The sequence below is a fragment of the Alosa pseudoharengus genome, unplaced genomic scaffold (assembly GCF_046254945.1).
Source record: "Alosa pseudoharengus isolate Yale_2024_CS ecotype anadromous, Long Island Sound unplaced genomic scaffold, YU_APseudo_1.1 YU_APseudo_1.1_scf_56, whole genome shotgun sequence".
In the NCBI taxonomy this organism is placed as follows: Eukaryota; Metazoa; Chordata; class Actinopteri; order Clupeiformes; family Clupeidae; genus Alosa; species Alosa pseudoharengus.
The window spans coordinates 51,831-73,185 of record NW_027468844.1 but is presented as its reverse complement, the minus strand read 5'-3'; the positions used below and the strand labels follow the sequence as shown (position 1 = coordinate 73,185).

General features: G+C 41.7%; 1 protein-coding gene across 3 annotated transcripts in view; it reads left to right on the top strand.

The window, feature by feature from the left end:
• LOC143105446 (NACHT, LRR and PYD domains-containing protein 12-like) overlaps positions 1-21,355 on the top strand; it is a 74,010-nt gene that overhangs the window by 2,769 nt on the left and 49,886 nt on the right. Inside the window, exon 1 of one of the 3 annotated variants that reach the window (XM_076269433.1) lies at positions 11,959-12,093. The exons of 1 other annotated variant lie outside the window; for it this stretch is intronic. In XM_076269433.1, the coding sequence (XP_076125548.1) occupies positions 11,983-12,093 (111 nt within the window). In that variant the 5' untranslated portion in view covers positions 11,959-11,982. Of the gene's footprint in view, positions 1-11,958; positions 12,094-21,355 lie in introns of those variants that run through there. One more of the 3 variants, XM_076269432.1, reaches the window with a different exon arrangement.

Below are 21,355 nucleotides of genomic sequence, written 5' to 3'. Positions count from 1 at the left end.
CATATAGCACCCTTCAGAATATTCAGTTGTAGTCAGTTGCAATCCATGCAGGTTCATTTTTTGTGATGACAGCATCTTGTAAAACAAACTCCTTATTATTGAGAGTTATATAATTTGACTTTAATATTTTGGAATCGTGTGCTTTTGCATGTTGCCTCATTGTCTGGCTAAATGTAGTCAGTTGTGTCCATGTAGTAAAGTGGCAGGGAGGGTGAGCTGCTGGTGTCTGTCGAGGACAGTTTTTCCATATCCCGTGCTCTGATGAGTGTGAATAATAAAGGCAAACTTTTGTCACAAAATGATGTTGAGGTATTCTTGCCTACTATAAGCAGAACATTTGCCCTTGGTGTTATCTTAACCCTTAAAACTCAGCCGGTATAACAAATTATTTTTTCAAATATACACAGGAGAGATGTTAACTTCCTTGTGCTATAGGTAGCTGATTTCACACATGTTAAAATGCTTAAATGTTTTTAAAGGGACACCAGGCAACGTTTTCGTGTTAATTAATCATCTTCGTAAGTCGGTATATGGTTAAATGACTCATTACAGGGCGAATGAAGACTCTCTCCTCCGCCCCTACTGGAAGAATATTCCACTTGCAAGTTCGGTGTATCCTACCCGCCGACCTTCAGTCTCACAAAGTCTCAGACATCGCGAGAAGCAGGATCAGTTTACATCCTGCATCCCCAGCACGAGGCAGGCTAATGAAACGCTAGCGATTGTTGCAAACGTGTGTATAATGGCAGAGCCGGCAAAGAAGCAGCGAAAAACCCTTGATGGAAGATGCAAAGAAAAGGAAAACAGCTTCAGACCGAGTGAGGGCTCGCACACGTATCGACAAGTACAGATGGTAGGGGGAGCTTCGTAGAGAAAAAGCATCAGGCTTGCCTGGTATCCCTTTAAGTCGCTTTGGTCTGCCGAATGAAAAAATGTAAATGTGTTTCCTCATTGTTTTCATTATGAGACAATGAGATGAATTGCCATATGGGGATTTTTAATGCCTTTTTGCTCAACTGTACCGGGGATGCCAACAAATGTGGAGGATGCTGAAATATTATGATAATTTCTCAGAATTGTAAAAATTCTAACTATATTGTATAGTAATTGTATTGATATTGTATATTGTATTATCATATTGATGGAGTAGTCAATTTTATTGGCATATAGTAGAGTCTGTGAGAGCATCTGCAAATGTTCTTTTAAAAACAAATGTGCTTGTACAAATGTCTGTGGTTTTCATGTGAAGCTGAAGGATGTAGCCTACGTGACTATGTGCTTGTGCACATGTTTGTGGTTTTCCTGTGGAACAGAAATATGTAGTCTGTGCCAAATGAGATGTAGCCTACATGACAAATGATCCTTTTGGGTGCCGTCATGTATGTCATCCTATAGAGAGTTGTGGACTCGTGGTGCAGTCATGTATGTCATCATATAGAGAGTTGTGGACTCGTGGTGCAGTCATGTATGTCATCCTATAGAGAGTCGTGGACTCGTGGTGCAGTCATGTATGTCATCATATAGAGAGTTGTGGACTCGTGGTGCAGTCATGTATGTCATCCTATAGAGAGTTGTGGACTCGTGGTGCAGTCATGTATGTCATCATATAGAGAGTTGTGGACTCGTGGTGCCGAATTCTGCAGAATTTCAACTATATTGTATAATTCACATTGATGGTATAGATTTTGGACATATGGTAAGCTAGAGTTTGTGAGAGCGTCTGCAATATCCTGTCTTTCTTCTTCTTCTTCTACACTACGTGCTTGTGTAAATGTCTGTGGTTTTCCTGTGGACCTGAAAGTTGAAGGCTACGTGACAAATGAGATGTAGTCTATGACGAACGAACTTTGCGAGAAGAGAATCGTTAAGAAACTTGCAGCTGATGATTTACCTAGCAACATGTGATGCAATTGAAATGATTAGCTGTGTCTCTTTGAAGAGTAACAGCTCCATGCGTACAGTATGTCTCCAGACCTTACCCAGATAGCAAACTGACTCTGCAGCGAATCCGAAACGGGTCTGGAATGATGTCCACTTGCACACTGCGATGGATCTGATCAGACTCCGTGGGAGACTCCAACCATATCCGCGTATAAAGCAGCAGGCTCGTCCTTTATCCAGCCCATATCCCTGACTTATTTATAGGGCCAAACTACAACCCCAAAACAGAAAAAGTTGGGACGTTGTGTAAAATGTAAATAAAAACAGAATGTGATAATATACAAGTTTAATGAACCCATATTTAGCGGCAAAAAAGGACATAGACAACATATCAAATGTTGAAAATGAAAATATATGTTAAAAATATGAATTTGGTGGGACGGGAGCATGTTTACCATTGTGGTATCGGTATCATGTTTCAAAACACTTTAGGTCAAAATCACACCGGAATTCTCCTTTAATAACCGCACTGCACCCTGGGAACATTAACACAGAACACATCGGTTTGACCACCCGCATGCACGTTACACTACTTTATTTTTAAGTCCAGGCGTTCCCCATTTTTACATAGCCTAGCCTGTTTTAGACAAGGCTACATTGACTGCATTGGATTGTCCATGAATTAGGTTAGAAAGCGCTTTTATTTATTTGTTAGCCTAGGCCTACATGAATGTCTTGTAATATAAAGTAACATTATCATGGCTATGATATTGATGCAACCACGTAACTTATCATTAGAATTAGGGTTGCACCAACAGCAGTCTGTAGAAAAAGATCTCTGAATTCCTGTATCATAGCATATCTTTTGCGTTTTTGATTTTAGAGGGGTGCGGACTAGAAAGTTGTTAGGTAATTGTCATGGAATTTACCACAACATATTAGACACAAGAACCACAACACGTAGTATGGATTTACTCGCAGCATCCGGAACTACGAGGAGAGGGTGCTAGTGAAAGGTATGGAACCTTTCACCATCAGTCTCTGAGCCTGCAGCCCAAAAAGCAGTGTCTTTTATTGTACAGATGCACACAGAAACAGGATGCCAGACATCTATCTCCTTCAGCTTGATTTCCTCAAAACCCACGCACAGACGCACACAGAGGCGGGGGGCCTTTTCCTGTGCGTCCCAACTCGAATTCTGTGTCCTTGAAACTCAGCATAATATTTTTGCTTACAGAGGTGATTTATATATCTGCTTACACAGGTGTTTTATACAATGATAATAATAATTCTTTTACATTTCCCTCCTGTTTATCATTGGTAACTTTCACAATCATCTGTTCCATTGTAATCTCCAATACAGGTTTTCTGTAACAACTTCATTGCTGATCATGAGGTTAATCAATTAATCATTACACGTCACTGTTGTCCTCAGCGAGGAGCCTACATGCCTCTTCTTGCAAAAGCAAAGCATTCATATTAGCAGTTACAGTCTTGGTTATAAGCTGGCGAAAACAAGGTAATACACATGTTGTGAATACACAGAACAAGATTAATACAGCAAGTATAGGAGCACATATTTTTAAGACTATCTGCAGCCAGGTACCGGACCTAAACCATGAAAGAGGATCCCATCCTTGGTTAACCGTATCAGTAATCATTGCTTGTTGTACATTTTTCATTTGGTGCAAAGCTTCAGTAACATCATGACTGTTCGCCTCATCCGTAATGTATGTACAGCATGTATCATTCAGCATTGCACAAACACCTCCTTCTGCAGCTGCCATTAGGTCAAGCACCAATCTATTTTGCAATAACATTAAACGCATAGCAGATATATCAACATTTTGTTTCTCATCTACTTTAATAGATGAATTTACAAACAATCCAATTCTGTATTCTTGTGTTTCCATTCTTAACAGTAACTTCCCAACCCCTATCCAGGGGAACAGACTTAACCTTATTTTATGACTAGCAGACCACAACTTATGCTCATCAGGGACATCCTTTCCCCAAATAGGATCATGTGGTTTCACATCTACTACAAATCTGCGGCTACGGCGGTGGTGGGTAGTCTGAGTTATAATGTAAGTGTGGTCAGTCAGACGCACCGGAGCACAAATTCCTACCCACTTGGGTGGAAGATTTAGGTAGACTTTGTGGCCACACATCCAATAGATACCTAATCTAATCTGATCTAATGGGGTCGTACCATCAGGACTAGGTATAAGATAGTCACTCCAACACCTGCACCTGGTCTTATTTCTAGGATTGGGCCATGGACAGATATCACCACCTTCATCAAAACTTATAGTTTTCTTTTGACCTTGCATCACGCACGTTTCCATAGGAACCGCTGTCTGACGACACCTGTAGAGAGGCAAACTCCCCACAGGCACTGAACCACTTCTGAAGAAACACAGCGGGAATATTGTTCTAGGTCTAACAGTGGCATAAGGGGTCAATGTTACGTTAGAATTTAGGTACTTCAAAGGGTGTGTCAGTGCACAGGGTTCACTGATCATGAAAGTGCCATTGTCATTTATTGTTAGGTGGGATGAATTATAAGCGCTGTAAACGCCTTGTTTGTTAGACGTTCGCTCACCTACACACGCACTCTGTCTACGAGGGATTTTGGCGACTGTTAAACGGGGATGAGAAGCAGATATTGGCATCATGGAACATACATAACAGTCAGACACATTATTCAAATCAGCTAACATTTGAGCATAGCGATACCATGAATTCAAATGATACACATGTTGTAGGTATGCAGATCTTCAGACAAAATCCATCTTTTCCATCTTTTGTATTGGCTTCCTTTGTCTCTCACGAAAAAGTCATTGTTCAGTCCTTGTAGCAGTCTGTGCAGTTCCACTTAGGCCTTGCAGCACAATTCCCAGCAAGGTGAGGGTAATGACCCCTCCGAGGACCAGCCTCCACACCAAAGGTCCGTGACCCCCAGGCATCGTCACTAAGCCGTGGAGGCTCTGTAAAAACACTGACGTTGAGACGACTAGATTCTATACCTCTAGACCCCTTTGTAGTCAGATTTCCTCTCCACAGCGGTTGACTCTGCAGCTGGAAGGTCCCGTATCTTACAGTGCGAGATGCGTCCAAGAAGTCTTCCCCTGTACCTTCACTGCGGTAGGAGTGGCTAGTATAATTCTATGATGAACACCCAGTCTCCTGGTTTCACTTAAGGGTCCTGTGGAGAGAGAGAGAGAGGGAGCAGTATTCGTGTCTACACATTTAGATGACAGAGTCTTAATCAACTGTCCCACTACTCCTTCATCATCATCATCAGGCGTGGACTTACTACGAGAGAAATCAGGCATGGTGTAGGCTATGGTCTACCATACAGCATTTCAAAAGGAGTTAGCTGTGTGGCAGCACTCCTCCCGTTGACACAATGACCATGTGTCACTAGCTGCCCATTTATACATATATTTAGGTAATACTGGTTTGCCACTTGGACCGACGTAGACATTGTCTTTTAGGTAGCACCCATGTTTCTTCCATAGGTCCCTCTTTTTAACAGACGCTTGCTGCTGTCGTGTTTGTGTATGTGTTGTGTATCAGTTCCCGTTTGCAAGAGGAACACGCCTGTGGCTTTCTTTGCGCATTCATCTGCCAGGGCATTTCCTCTTGAAAAAGTATCAGTTTTGTTAGTATGCGCTTCACATTTACAAATGGCAAGCTTTTTTGGTAATTGAAGAGCGTCATATAATTTCAGAAGTAAGTCTTTACGTTTTACTGGTTTCCCAGTAAAGGTTTTGTAGTCACGTCTTTTCCAATGTACACAAAAAAATGTGAGACGTAGCAAAAGCATATTGACTGTCTGTGTAAATTGTTACTTCCTTTTTTTTAAAAAAAAAATCACATGCTCTGGTTAGGGCCGTCAATTCAGCTGCTTGTGCAGAGTATGAAGCGGGCAAACGTTTTGCCTCTACTTTTGTAGTTAGGGTAGTCACTGCATAGGCTGCTTTATTTACACCACATTTATCTTTTACGGCCGATCCGTCGACGAAAATTATTTCACATTTTTTCAGCGGTTGATCAGTTAAATCAGCTCTAGGTTTCATGTTCGTTTGTGTTATCTCCAAACACTTATGCTCCACCCCGTCCTCAGCTGTTGGCAACATAGTGGATGGGTTTAGCACAGTGCAGCGCTCGATAGTGATGTGTGGTTGCGATAACACTGTCATGCACGAGAGGTGTCTTGCGGGAGATAAGAATGTCATGTTGGTTTGTAACAGCAGTAGAGAGACAGCATGTGGAACTTTCACAGTCAGTGGGTGAAAAAGCACGACTTCAGCTGACACTTGTACTGCCATTGCTGTGGCGAGTACAGCCTGCACACACACGGGGGTTGCTCTCGCCACCGGATCCAGTCGTGAACTGTAAAATGCTACTGGTCTATTTTTTGCTCCCCACTGTTGTGTCAAAACAGAGGTCATGAAACCATTTTTTGTATCGACCATTTGTGTGAACGGTTTAGTGTAATCAGGCAGCGCTAAAACAGTGGACCCAGCAATTAATTGTTTTATGTTTTCAAACGCAGTTTCAGCCTCTTTAGTCCATTTTAGTTTATCGTGCGCAGCCATGGGCTCGTCAAAGATTAATGCTTGTAAGGGGCGCGTCTTTTCGGCATAGCTTGGGACCCACATTCGACAATAGTTGCAGAGCCCTAAAAATGACATCATTTGTTTCTTTGTCATCGGTTTTGGTGCTTCTAATATTGCTTTTTTACGGCTAGAATGCACATGTCTGCCATCCTTGCCACCTGTCAGTGTGTGTCCCAAATACTTTACTTCAGATCGCCACAATTGCAATTTGTCTTTGCTCACTTTATGTCTGGTTTTGTGCAAATATTGTAGAAGTGCCAGTGTATCAATTTTGCATTTTTCTTCGTTAATTCCAGCTATGAGCAAATCATCAACATAAGCCAAAATTTGACTTCCGCAGGGCGGGATAAACTTTGCCAGGCAATTATGTATTGCTTCGGAAAATATTTTAGGTGACTCACAATACCCTTGGCTCAGGCGTGTGAATGTGTAACGTTTCCCTTCAAATGTGAATGCGAACCAATGTTGACTGTCTTTATGGACAGGTGTTGAATAATATGCGTTGCTCAAATCGGTTACTGAAAATACTTTAGCTTCTGGATTTAATTGGTTCAACAGAGTATGGGGATCAGGCACATTTGGAGCTCGGGGTATTACTGCATTGTTTCGCTTTCTTGACAGGAAATATCGGCGTATTACACGGTGACTTAGGGCATGGCACAATAACCCCAGCTTTAATCATCTCTGCTATCACGGGTTTTATCCCTGCTTCTGCGTCAGGTTTAAAGGGATATTGTTTTTGGCATGGATAATAACCTGTTTTTGCTCTAATTCGCACGGGCTCTATGTCTTTAATCAGACCCACGTCCGTAGGTCCTTTTGACCATAAGCTTGACGGAATTATTTTTAGCGCTTGATCCTCAGCCTCTGTCAAAACCATCAATCATGTCTCTGTTTTGTCATGTAGTATTACTGTTGGTGTAAAAGTCACCACATAATTTAGACTGGTGCGCCTCCAACAAGTGTTGGGGCTTTTTTTCAACATCTTGAGTTTCAGTTCTCCAATCTTGTATTTGTGTTATGTTCACATGTTTGTCTAGACGTGACTGTTTTTCATTTGGGCTAGTGGACAGCTGCATGTGGGGTTTTAGTTTCCAACTCATCAGTTTCTGCGCGGGCGGTGGCAGAACTGTTTGACAAAAAGATTCTCTGTCCAACCAACACAAATAAGTCAAAGTCACCCTAGTAGGTCCTAGTTTATCGACTAGTTTGTCTTACTCTGGGTCTGGCCCAGGTGTAGGTTTGCGTCTCAGGTCAATTCTTAATTCGTCAGGGGGTACCATGCTAGCCAGTGGGTTAATTCTTTCCTTAACCTTTTGCACTATCGTCTCTATTGTTTTTCCTGGGTCCTGGTGCGAAGGCTCTAGGGCCCAGACGTAATATGGCGTACCTTTCCCCTCGACTAAGTGTATGTCAATTTTATCACATGTCCTAGCCTCCATACCCCCCTGTAGATTTGGATAGATGGCTAATTTTAATTTCACCATTAAATCTCGTCCTAGCAGGTTGTAGGGACAGCCGGGGGCCATGACTACAGGGGCGAAAACAGTGCTTCCTGTTTCTGTCAGCTTGACAGCCACAGGCTCACTGAAATATTGTTTTTGCACATGACTGTTGGCTGATTTTACGAGAATAGCTTGATCTGTTTTTTGCAGGCCATCTATGTCTTTCATTACAGTTCTGCATGCTCCAGTATCACATAGAAAGATTACAGGTTTGGCATTAATATGTATCACTTTCTCTGGTTTTTGCTGTCTTAAAAGTGACAAAATGTTTTTCTATCCACCCTTTTATCTTTGGCCTGAAACTCTGGAGTAATGCTTGTTTTAATTGTTGTTCATAGATTTTCTTATTGTCTTCAGTATCTGTTTTTAAACCGCTATAGGCTTTAAACACTTTTTCAAATCTGTCTCTAAACTCCCAAACGTCCTCATTATCTTTTTGTATTGTGGCATATATTTTGGTGTAATCGCAATGTTTTTTGAACACTAGTCTACATTTATCCTCTAAGTTCTGAACTTGTTTATTTAGTTCAGTGGAGCCGGGGGCATATGCTGTACCACCTGTATGGGCTACAAAACTGTCTTTCACGCGGCTCCAATCGGAGCCCATTTTACAGCGGAACATCCTTTCGACCTCGAAACCATTCAGGTGGTACACAAGTATTATATTTTTCATTTCGTCGCAGAATTCGTTGATCTGGGCCCACTTCCCCGATAACGACGGAGACACGCTCTTAAGAGGGTTTTCTACGATTCATCTTACGATCGTTCGTTTGGTTTTTCCGACTGTTTCCCGAACATGCTCGTAGCGTGAACGCGCGTGCACTGCTCTTAAGATGCTCTTAAGGGGAGCTGTCCACGTTAATAGTTCTGAAATATCCTCTGATTTGACGGTGATGTCAGGTGACTGCACGTCACAGCTATATGCCTACCATTTAAACTTCGGATCTACACATTAATTCACATCAATACGAAAATAGAAACACTTTAACATCTGCATGTAAGCATCCCAAGTAGGTTATATACCACACAGAGACATAAATAATTGTAATTATTTTAAGATTAGATTGTTGCACCATGCAATAATTTTTCGCGGTGCCACTTAAGAACACGTTTGAAGATAAGAAAAAAGTCGAGTAAGAAAGAGAGGAAATGTGTAGGCTTAGATTTTGATGCAGTAGGCTACATAATAAACCACATGTTGCTTTCTCTGCTTTTTACCTCATAGGCCTAATAAAATATTCACTTAGCAAAGATAATGTCAAACTATTCTGGCAACGTCTCGTTTCATAACTTGATTGCATTTTTGTCCGCTTTTCATCACATTATTATGACCATTAAATGTAGGCTATTTTGCACGCTAAAATCTGATTCATCACAGGTAAACACAATAAAGAATGGGAACGTAAATTGGATTATGTATTCTAAGTTGTAATTCCTCTGTATGTCCTGTTGGTGACCTCAGTGAGAAGTAGCCTAGGCCTACTGTTAAGACGCTCTTAGCCGGTAACGAGTACTCTGGAGCACTCGTAGATCTACGAGTGTTTTCACGATGCTCTTAAGCTACGATGGTTTCGGGAAACAGTCGGCAAATCTTAAGATGCTCGTAAGAGGGACTTTACGACGCTCTTAGGCTTAAGATGCTTTCGGGGAAGTGGGCCCTGTGCTTTGTGAGAGGCTACTCCCTCAATTGCCTTCTTCACGTCCTCTTGGGTCCATGTCCTGTAGACATGCATTATTCGACGGTTGTCAGCACTTTCTTGTTCGCCTGGTCTAAATGTTGGATTAGGTAATTCTACCATTGGGAACGCGTTTATTTTAGACGGCTGTGGAGGCCAGCTTGGCGTTTTGTCATCATAATCAAAATCATCAACGTCATCATCATACAGATGTGTATGTGAAGTTGGCGGTTGTGGCGAAAGGTGAAGACCTGGAGAGAGACGGGGATATAGTGGGAGATTTACCGCGTCTAATAGAACTGGATTTGCGGATGCTCTAGTTCCTGTCTTTAAAACTTTATTTACGTCCCCAGACATCCTGGTGTCCCATTCTAAACGTTTACCGTGGGACCGCGTCAGTTGTCTAGGTCTTTAGGGCGTTTTCTCCTCCCCTCCCCTGGCTGGCGTCGGGACAGGGGGATTCAAGGTTACAGGAGCTGCCGCGGGCGACGGTGCAGACACGGAGGCACTAACCACAGCTGCTTGTGGTTGTGGTCTGTTGTAAGGAGGTGGTGAGGTGTAAGGCATATTGTCTTTCTCTTTTACATACGCTACGGTACATTTTTTTCCGTTCTTTTATTTTATTTTCGCGCTTTCTTGCCTCCTCCAAACACAATTTAACTGCATCAATTTCTTTTTGGTGCTGTGTTTTTATACCATTTTTCTTTTTCGAGTGGTGCATCATTATGTCGCGTAACAATTTCGAACAGCCAGGAACTGTTAATTTCCCTTCAAATTCGAACTTATCTTTCCGTTGTGTTAGCCAATTTTCAATTCCTGGGTGAATTTTGGACATAAATTTGACATCGCCTTTCAAAGCATTTTCTTTGTCTTGGGTATTACCCATTTTTACAAATAGGGGGTTATACTGTATCGTCCTCAAATGGGCAAACAACAAATCTAGAAAGCAAGCTTCTAGATGTCAGGTGTTAACCTAACACCCGGCTTTCTCTGGGTGATCACACAGATTCTGTTGTTCGTTTTAACTTACAGATAATCCCCTCATTCACTCACATTCAAACACATTCAAAACTTTCCCTTTCTTGGAGAGACTTTTAGGCGGGACTCGAACCCCCTGTAGTACTCTCCCGATAAACTCAGGTGGGACTCGAACCCCCCTGTAGTACTTAGTTTATCGTTAGGCCTACTTTAACAGTACTGTATACAGAAAAGAGCAACTTAATGCGATCTTTCCCTTTCAAACATAGTCCCAGACTAGTTTTTACTCACGCTGTTATGGTTCTGCTCTGTTGCTATTCGGATCCCGTCAATCCAGTCCAGGGCCTGGTCGCCGTCGGTTGGCCAGCACGGAATTCACCGTACGGGGCTTTCCACGGTCCCGGACCGCGGGCTGTGCACAGTCTTCAACTTCTGACGATCAGTCCCAGGAACTTGGGTGTCTTGGGATCCGGCTCGAAAGGACCAAGTAATGTCATGGAATTTACCACAACATATTAGACACAAGAACCACAACACGTAGTATGGATTTACTCGCAGCATCCGGAACTACGAGGAGAGGGTGCTAGTGAAAGGTATGGAACCTTTCACCATCAGTCTCTGAGCCTGCAGCCCAAAAAGCAGTGTCTTTTATTGTACAGATGCACACAGAAACAGGATGCCAGACATCTATCTCCTTCAGCTTGATTTCCTCAAAACCCACGCACAGACGCACACAGAGGCGGGGGGCCTTTTCCTGTGCGTCCCAACTCGAATTCTGTGTCCTTGAAACTCAGCATAATATTTTTGCTTACAGAGGTGATTTATATATCTGCTTACACAGGTGTTTTATACAATGATAATAATAATTCTTTTACAGTAATCGCCTACAGAGGGCCCCTCAGACAATGGCAGAAGGGCTGTTCATCATGTTATGAGGCTGTGGTCAAAGGTCAGATAACTGTTAAGGGTGCCTTTAAATTGTTTTCTTTTGCTGTAGCAGTAGCCCTGTAGCTTACATGTTAAAATGCTTAAATGTTTTTAAAGGGACACCAGGCAACGTTTTCGTGTTAATTAATCATCTTCGTAAGTCTGTATATGGTTAAATGACTCATTACAGGGCGAATGAAGACTCTCTCCCCCGCCCCTACTGCCTGTAGGAAGAATATCCCGCTTGCAAGTTCAGTGTATCCTACCCGCCGACCTTCAGTCTCACAAAGTCTCAGACATCGCGAGAAGCAGGATCAGTTTACATCCTGCATCCCCAGCACGAGGCAGGCTAATGAAACGCTAGCGATTGTTGCAAACGTGTGTATAATGGCAGAGCCAGCAAAGAAGCAGCGAAAAACCCTTGATGGAAGATGCAAAGAAAAGGAAAACAGCTTCAGACCGAGTGAGGGCTCGCACACGTATCGACAAGTACAGATGGTAGGGGGAGCTTCGTAGAGAAAAAGCATCAGGCTTGCCTGGTATCCCTTTAAGTCGCTTTGGTCTGCCGAATGAAAAAATGTAAATGTGTTTCCTCATTGTTTTCATTATGAGACAATGAGATGAATTGCCATAAGGGGATTTTTAATGTCTTTTTGCTCAACTGTACCGGGGGTGCCAACAAATGTGGAGGATGCTGGAATATTATGATAATTTCTCAGAATTGTAAAAATTCTAACTATATTGTATAGTAATTGTATTGATATTGTATATTTTATTATCATATTGATGGAGTAGTCAATTTTATTGGCATATAGTAGAGTCTGTGAGAGCATCTGCAAATGTTCTTTTAAAAACAAATGTGCTTGTACAAATGTCTGTGGTTTTCATGTGAAGCTGAAGGATGTAGCCTACGTGACTATTTGCTCGTGCACATGTTTGTGGTTTTCCTGTGGAACAGAAATATGTAGTCTGTGCCAAATGAGATGTAGCCTACATGACAAATGATCCTTTTGGGTGCCGTCATGTATGTCATCCTATAGAGAGTTGTGGACTCGTGGTGCAGTCATGTATGTCATCATATAGAGAGTTGTGGACTCGTGGTGCAGTCATGTATGTCATCATATAGAGAGTTGTGGACTCGTGGTGCAGTCATGTATGTCATCATATAGAGAGTTGTGGACTCGTGGTGCAGTCATGTATGTCATCCTATAGAGAGTTGTGGACTCGTGGTGCAGTCATGTATGTCATCCTATAGAGAGTTGTGGACTCGTGGTGCCGAATTCTGCAGAATTTCAACTATATTGTATAATTCACATTGATGGTATAGATTTTGGACATATGGTAAGCTAGAGTTTGTGAGAGCGTCTGCAATATCCTGTCTTTCTTCTTCTTCTTCTACACTACGTGCTTGTGTAAATGTCTGTGGTTTTCCTGTGGACCTGAAAGTTGAAGGCTACGTGACAAATGAGATGTAGTCTATGACGAACGAACTTTGCGAGAAGAGAATCGTTAAGAACCTTGCAGCTGATGATTTACCTAGCAACATGTGATGCAATTGAAATGATTAGCTGTGTCTCTTTGAAGAGTAACAGCTCCATGCGTACAGTATGTCTCCAGACCTTACCCAGATAGCAAACTGACTCTGCAGCGAATCCGAAACGGGTCTGGAATGATGTCCACTTGCACACTGCGATGGATCTGATCAGACTCCGTGGGAGACTCCAACCATATCCGCGTATAAAGCAGCAGGCTCGTCCTTTATCCAGCCCATATCCCTGACTTATTTATAGGGCCAAACTACAACCCCAAAACAGAAAAAGTTGGGACGTTGTGTAAAATGTAAATAAAAACAGAATGTGATAATATACAAGTTTAATGAACCCATATTTAGCGGCAAAAAAGGACATAGACAACATATCAAATGTTGAAAATGAAAATATATGTTAAAAATATGAATTTGGTGGGACGGGAGCATGTTTACCACTGTGCTGCTTCACCTCTTCATTTAACAAAATTCTGTAAATGTTTATAAACTGAGGAGACCATTTGTTACAGTTTTGAGAATGAAATGTTGTCCCATTACTTTGCTTTCCATTCCATTATGCACCTAATTTGACAAATCTGGACTGCAGACAGTCCATCTTAGCACCTGGACTCTTCCTCTATGGAGAAATACTATTTAAATATGTGCAGAATTCATTTTGGCATTGTTTTCCTGAAATATTCAAGGTAGCCCCTGGAAAAGACATTGCCTGTATATGTTGCTCAAAACCTGTATACATCATTCAGAATTGATTGTGTTTTGCCAAATGTGCAAGATGCCCATGCTGTAGGCACTAATGCTCCTCCACACCATCATAGATGTTGGGTATCGAACTGAGCACTAAACAAGTTGGATAGGCTGGATACTTGGATAGGCCCTCTCCTCTTTAGCCCAGATGAGTCCATGATTTCCAAAAAGAATGGCAAACTTTACTACGTGACTTTTCTCCATGTTACCTCAGTCCATTTTTAAAAAGCTCAGGCCCAGATAAGAGGTGGCATTTTCTGTATCATGTCTCAATACAATTTTAGCTGTTACAATTTTGGCTGCAGTTTTTGAATTGAGTATTGTGCACATAGAAAATGGTTATCAGAGGTTGTCCTGAGCCCATACAATGACAGGTCTGGAAACAGGTCTGGTGTTGATGCAGTGCCATCTGAGGTCCAAAAGACCACGGCCATCCAATGTGTTTTTCAGTTCTATCCCTTGTTTGCAAAGATTTCTCTGGATTCTCTGAATGTTTTAATAATATTATGTCCTGTAGATGATTAACTCCCCAAATACATCACAATTTCATGTTAAGAAGCATTAAAATGACATTATTTTATCGCACACAAGTTTACGCAGAGTGATGAATACCCCTACATCTTTACTTCTAAGAGACCCTACCTCTCTGGGATGCTCTTTTTCATACCCAATCGTTTTGCCACTTACCCTAATTAGTTGTGAAATATTCTTCCTTTTGTTTTCTTTATCATGATATTACACAACTTTTTCAGCATTTTGTTACCCCGTCCCGTCAAAGTCGAAATTAACATATATTTTCCATGAAATAGTCAAATTTGTCATTTTCAACATTTGATATTGTCAGGATTGTGCAGGAGGACCCAAGTGCAAGAATCCAATAGGCAGAATTACAGAAAAAAACACGATTTATTTTAGCACAAACAATTAGACTGACTTACTTACATATACATACTGTATGGGCTTTGACAAGACAAACAGAGAGACAATCCGACAGGGAACAGAGAAACAGGAGGGTAGAAATACACATACCAATTAACAGAAAGACAGAGGACTGGACGAAACCAAACGAGACAATAACAGGGAACAAGTGAGGAGGCAGAAAAGGAGGGAAAACTAACAAGACAGGAAGCACAGACCAAATAAGGAGATGGGGCGGAGACAAAGACAAGTGACGGGCAGGTAACACAAAGCACATAGACTTCTCCAGAATATATCCCGCCTCCTAACTTCCGTATCCATCCAACTTCCGGGCGTGGATTGTCTATGGGAAATAACATGGCGTTTTGAAAGATCGTACCTGTCAAACTCTGTAGGTGACAAATTAAAAAAAGCTGCTGGGCAGATTGACCTACACACTTCTGCCATCTAGTTTCCACTGGATTTTTTGATTTTCGGTGCCGTTTAAGTAGTATAGTCTATAGTATACTACTTAAACGGCACCGACAATCAAAAAATCCAGTGGAAACTATATGGCAGAAGTGTGTAGGCCAATCTGCCCACCAGCTTTTTCAACTTCGCTACCTACAGATGTTTTACCGGTATGATATTTCGAAACGCCATGTTATTTCTCATAGACAATCCACGCCCGGAAGTTGGATGGATACGGAAGTTACGGAGGCGGGACTTATTCTGGAGAGGTCAATGGGGAACAGGCAAAAACAAACATAGGACAATACACAAAATGGCCACCAGGGTGGCACAAACTTAGTAGTCCGGGCCAGATCCTGACAGATATGTTGTCTGTGTCCTTTTTGAAATTAAATATGAGTTCAAGAGATTTGCAGATTATTACATTCTGTTTTTATTCACATTTTACACAATGTCCCAACTTTTTCTGTTTTGGGGTTGTAGATAGACTAGGTTACTACTTCAGAAATAGGCTATATAATCTATCTGGCTAACATCTAGATTGCACTACAGAAAAACAGGTTTTTAATGTAAAATATTTTACTAAGCAGTATGACCAATATGATATTCCACATTCCACAAATGCCTTAACATTGTTTTCTGGTCTTTTTTTGAAGTCATTGCGCTGTCAATATCTTGTACAACACCAGATGTACACAATTTAAATGTGCAGTGTTGACAGTGTGAATATGAACTTTTTTTACAACTATTACTCCACTTTCTACAGCTTTTATATACATAGTAAACATATATGGTCCAAGAATCCTCACCTTATATGGCAAACATCAACTCCATCCCAGGAGGAAGTACACAGACACATAATGCAAGTACTGTAAGCTTTGTGACACCTCCAAGTGGGCAGGTTAATGGTAATTGAGAAAGTAATCCTCAATGTAGCCTACATGTATGTGAACCCTCTAAAATGCACCCAGAAAGGACTAGGGAGGTATGTGCACCCTTTAAAGTATAAGTATAAGTATATATACTCTTTTGATCCCGAGGGAAATTTGGTCTCTGCATGTATCCCAATCCGTGAATTAGTGAAACACACACAGCACACAGTGTACACACAGTGAGGTGAAGCACACACTAATCCCGGCGCAGTGAGCTGCCTGCATCAACAGCGGCGCTCGGGGGAGCAGTGAGCGGTTAGGTGCCTTGCTCAAGGGCACTTCAGCCGTGCCTACTGGTCGGGGTCCGAACCGACAACCCTCCAGTTCCAAGCCTGAAGTGCTAACCAGTAGGCCACGGCTGTCCAGAAGGGACTAGGGAGGTATGTGCACCCTTTAAAATGCCCCCAGAAGGGACTAGGGAGGTATGTGCACCCTTTAAAATGCCCCCAGAAGGGACTAGGGAGGTATGTGCACCCTTTAAAATGTCCTTACTATTTCAAGAATGGTCTTCTCCTTAATGGAAATCCTGACAATACTCTGAAAATCATTTATCCATAATCCCTATACAAGCAATTCACTATCATCACTCAACATGAGCATTGAAATACCACCTTTCGTTGGTGAAATGGTTCCATGCTTAAGAACCTATGTGGTTCCATATAGCACCCTTCAGAATATTCAGTTGTAGTCAGTTGCAATCCATGCAGGTTAATTTTTTGTGATGACAGCATCTTGTAAAACAAACTCCTTATTATTGAGAGTTATATAATTTGACTAATATTTTGGAATCGTGTGCTTTTGCATGTTGCCTCATTGTCTGGCTAAATGTAGTCAGTTGTGTCCATGTAGTAAAGTGGCAGGGAGGGTGAGCTGCTGGTGTCTGTCGAGGACAGTTTTTTCATATCCCGTGCTCTGATGAGTGTGAATAATAATGGCAAACTTTTGTCACAAAATGATGTTGAGGTATTCTTGCCTACTATAAGCAGAACATTTGCCCTTGGTGTTATCTTAACCCTTAAAACTCAGCCGGTACAACAAATTATCTTTTCAAATATACACAGGAGAGATGTTAACTTCCTTGTGCTATAGGTAGCTGATTTCACACAGCGGCCCATCAGCCTAATCAGATTAAACCCATGTGGTTATATTACTGTACGCCCCATGATGGGTTAAACGGTTACCCATGTGGGCCTAACATGACACCCATGAAGTGCCCATCATCAGCACATCTGGGATAACCCATGTAGGGCCACCATGGAAACTGAGGACAAAATTAGCTGCTCCATCTGGGCTACCCAGTTGGGGCCCACAACAGCCTTTGCGGGCCCCAGATGGGTAAAACTTACCTGTCTCAAACTACAGGATCTTTTACGATTTTAAAATCGGGTGGCATCACATAATCTCAACCGATGATCTTCTCTTTGATCGGAAACACGCACACACTACAAGATTTGAAAACAATGGGGGATCAAACACTACAGTAGTGTTTATCCTGTAGTGTGAGATAAGCATTAGGTTACCCGTGTGGGCCCTACATGAAGGCCATCATCAGCCCATCTGGGCTGACCCATGTAGGGCCACCATGGAACCCGAGGACAACATTAGCTGGGCCCAGCTAGGTAGCCCAGATAGGGCCCATTTGTCAGCCCAAAACCAGCCCACACGGGCCCCAGACGGGTGTGTTAGATTTGTGCTCTATAAATGAACTTACTGGTATGTTGTGTAGTGCATAAAAATAATACACTGACACTGCTATGGGTGGACTTTGCTGCAAACTTCAGTGGAGTCAGGTCTCAATAGGCCTTCATCTCCTCACGTGTACATTTCTCATGCCTAGTGCATTCTGGGAAATGTGGTTCACTGAACCTGCACATAACAAAAAAACTAACCTTGACTAAACTGACTAACCTTGCCTGGAACCGACGTGTTTAAGAACACAATTGAACCAGACTACTGAACACAGCACCCATGACTTCTCTACTGGATTGTACTGCAGAACTTTTTAATTAAGCAGCTTTTTCAGGTTAATTGTGTAAAATTCCCCCTCCTGCCTACTCTACACCTACTGTACGCCATGTACTGTGTCTTTAAGGAAACAACCTCAACACTGAAGGATGGGCTTTAGTGCTGTGTGAAGTTACACTAAGTTCAGGAACAGGAACACTAAGTTCACTCTGAAACAGGCATCAGCCAGAACAGGTAGAATACTTAGGTGGTTAAAAAGATCTCAAGGTGGGTGTTTTTAATTATTTTGTTGTGAAATGGAATTGGATATGGTTTAAGGGTGAAAATGAAAATAAAAGGTTTGTTAATCTTAATTTATGCATAGAAACGTGCTCTAAACAAAAGCATATAAAGAATATTGTAAAGGTAGAGGTATGTACACAACATCTTAGACAACTTTATGAATGGTAGTCAGGGACAGAAAATAATGTTTTGTAGCTGTTTGACTCAAGGGTTGAATGTTGTCCTTGTGCTGATGCCCTGCGTATCCAATGTCATGTGACCCCATAGTGGAACATGTTCCTAACAGAGAAGCTTCACCGAGCACGTAACTGTAGTGTTCCGTTTGAGGAGCGTCTGCTGCATCAATTAGCTTCCAATGTAATCAATGAAACTGGCTACACCAGATGTGATAGAGGTGTGTATACATTGGGAAAAAAATGAGACCAGTCTTCAAAAACTATCTTTACAAACAGAGTGCTTCAGTTGTGGACCCAGTGTAGTCTAAACGAGCCATATGAAATCTAACAGTTTTCCATCTCTTGTTGGTGTAGCCTGCAGCAGGAGCTGTTTGTTGATTTGGGGAGGGGGGCTTTTACTTTGACAGAGTGATTGACGGGACGAATAAAGTCTCGTGTCCGTGGCAAAGTATCGTTTGATCTCGTTTGTCGTTCATTAACAAAAGGCAACACCTGTGCTTTTGCCGAGTCGTCGCTGGTAGGATACTTGTCCTCAGTTCAGCAACGAAGCATAGCATCTCGTTTAGGACGACTACTGTGATGGTTTAGAGCTTTCATACAGGTATGCTATTTATGTTTGAGCAGACATAGAAATGTATTGTAGCTGTGGTAGTCAAGTGTTTTTAACCTAACGAATGCTTTTAGACTGGGCGCATAGTAACTTTGATGGACAAGGGATATGCCAAACAAACACTGGAAGCTCCGTACCCTGTGTCCATTATTAGGTATGACCTCCCGTTTTGTTCTAAATGCACTAACTAACATCAGTTCAGTCGTAACAACTGCTATTTTTTAACAACTGTTCCAGTGCGAGCTGCATCCACACGGAGGTTGGACTGCTTTACGCAGGGGTTCGGGAGTTTATGTCAACAGCGTTGCCATGACGGAGCAGGTACAAACATTTGAAGTTTACACCTACTGCATTCATAGCGCATGGTTGTAGTTTACTAACTATGGTTGTATCTGTTTTAGGAGCGACTGCCCAGGTAGCAAACAGACGTGTTGTACACGTTTTTTATCAGTGCTCTGTTGGTGTCAGACACGTTCAGAATTGGTTCAGAATAACGTTCATTTTTGGTAAAAGTGTAGGTTCCCGATTACGCTTTTTACACGTTCCAGAATAGTTAATATTAAGTGTCCAGTACGTTTTGTGCACGTTGCAAAAGGCTGTTAAAACACAATGTTGTGAAAAACACGTTCAATGAACGTGCAAATTAGATTTTTATTACGTGTACTGCACGTTGAGTTTGACACTTAAATTAAACGTGTGTGCTATAGCTCAGGGGCTTTGAATTTTATTTTGGCCTAGGCTAGGCCTATATGCTTTATAATAGCATTTATGTGGCCAGTTATTCTAACTTCGATGGAAAAGGCATAACCAATGAATAATTGTAATAAATATAGCTATATTTATTTATTTAAAATAGCATCAGCGACTGTGACGGGCTTGGGCTTGATGTCGGGCTTGGGCTGCCGTAGTGCCGCTCGAGGTCATCCAATGCTTGGCCTGCTGAAGTTCCTCTCTGAAACAATACAAACATATGATGTAAGCTTATTTCTATGAACAGTTTCTTTACTTCTTTACATAAAAATAGTGGATCAAAACAAAACAACAATGAGTGTAAACCGGAGAAACAACCTAGAGGATGAATTCCATGAATGGCTTTCATGGTAACGCTACATTGTTTGTGTTTTCACCGCCGTTGCGAAGGGGTCTATAGCGCTAGCCTACAGCTAACAGAAGTAGCCAAACTATTTTGGAAATAATAGTAATAGTAATATTAGAGATCTACACTGCTGGTTAAGACATTGAATATAAGTAACTGAACATTGCTTATCAAATAAAACTGACTTGACTTGACTTATCAGACTCCGATTGGTTTTTATAAAAATGTAATTATCATGGTCTACATCACAGCATTCGATTCTACTTAGCAGCTAACTGTCATTTTCAAGTTTACCAATGTAGTTAGCAAGTAGCTCTGCTTACCTGAGCTTCGTGGTGAAAAGCATAATGTTGAGCACTGGCTTCACGTCGGTTTTCACTTCTGGATTGCTCTTTGATATAAAATAACTTATTAGTATTGAATTTGATTACATTTATGAAAGAATTGAGCGATTTCAAAGTATTTAGTGCCTTTTTTCCTTTCGGACGTTAGGCTTGGGTTTCCTTCAGTGTCAAAGCGTAACGACAAACTGACGTTGGCATAACAGCTGACTATGGTGTGCGTGCGCCACCCTGAGGTCAAACTATGCTACAACATCTTTCATGTTGATAATGGCTAACCATTTCATATGGGTTACACCAGTGTTTTTCAACCTTTTTTGTGCCACGGCACACTTTTGACACTTAAAATGTCCCACGGCACACTCACATCCTGTGTGAAGAAAAAATAAACATACCATAGCCTAAAATGTCAAATAATACACAGATATGGCCTTATTATGGCTTCTATGCAAGACCTGCTCAATAAAACAAGCACCCTCTGTTTCATTTGTAGGTGACTATATCTAATTTAATTGTTGTTATGAACTGGATATGTGATGATTCTGTGAATACTGGATATGGGGCCCCCGTACAATGCCTGCATACCACAAATAGTGCAATCATACAATCAATGAGAGCATGTGGTTATAAATTCTTTGATGCAACAGTTGCTTTTCTGGACCAGTGAGTGACATTTGGGTAATGTTCTGCGGCACACCTG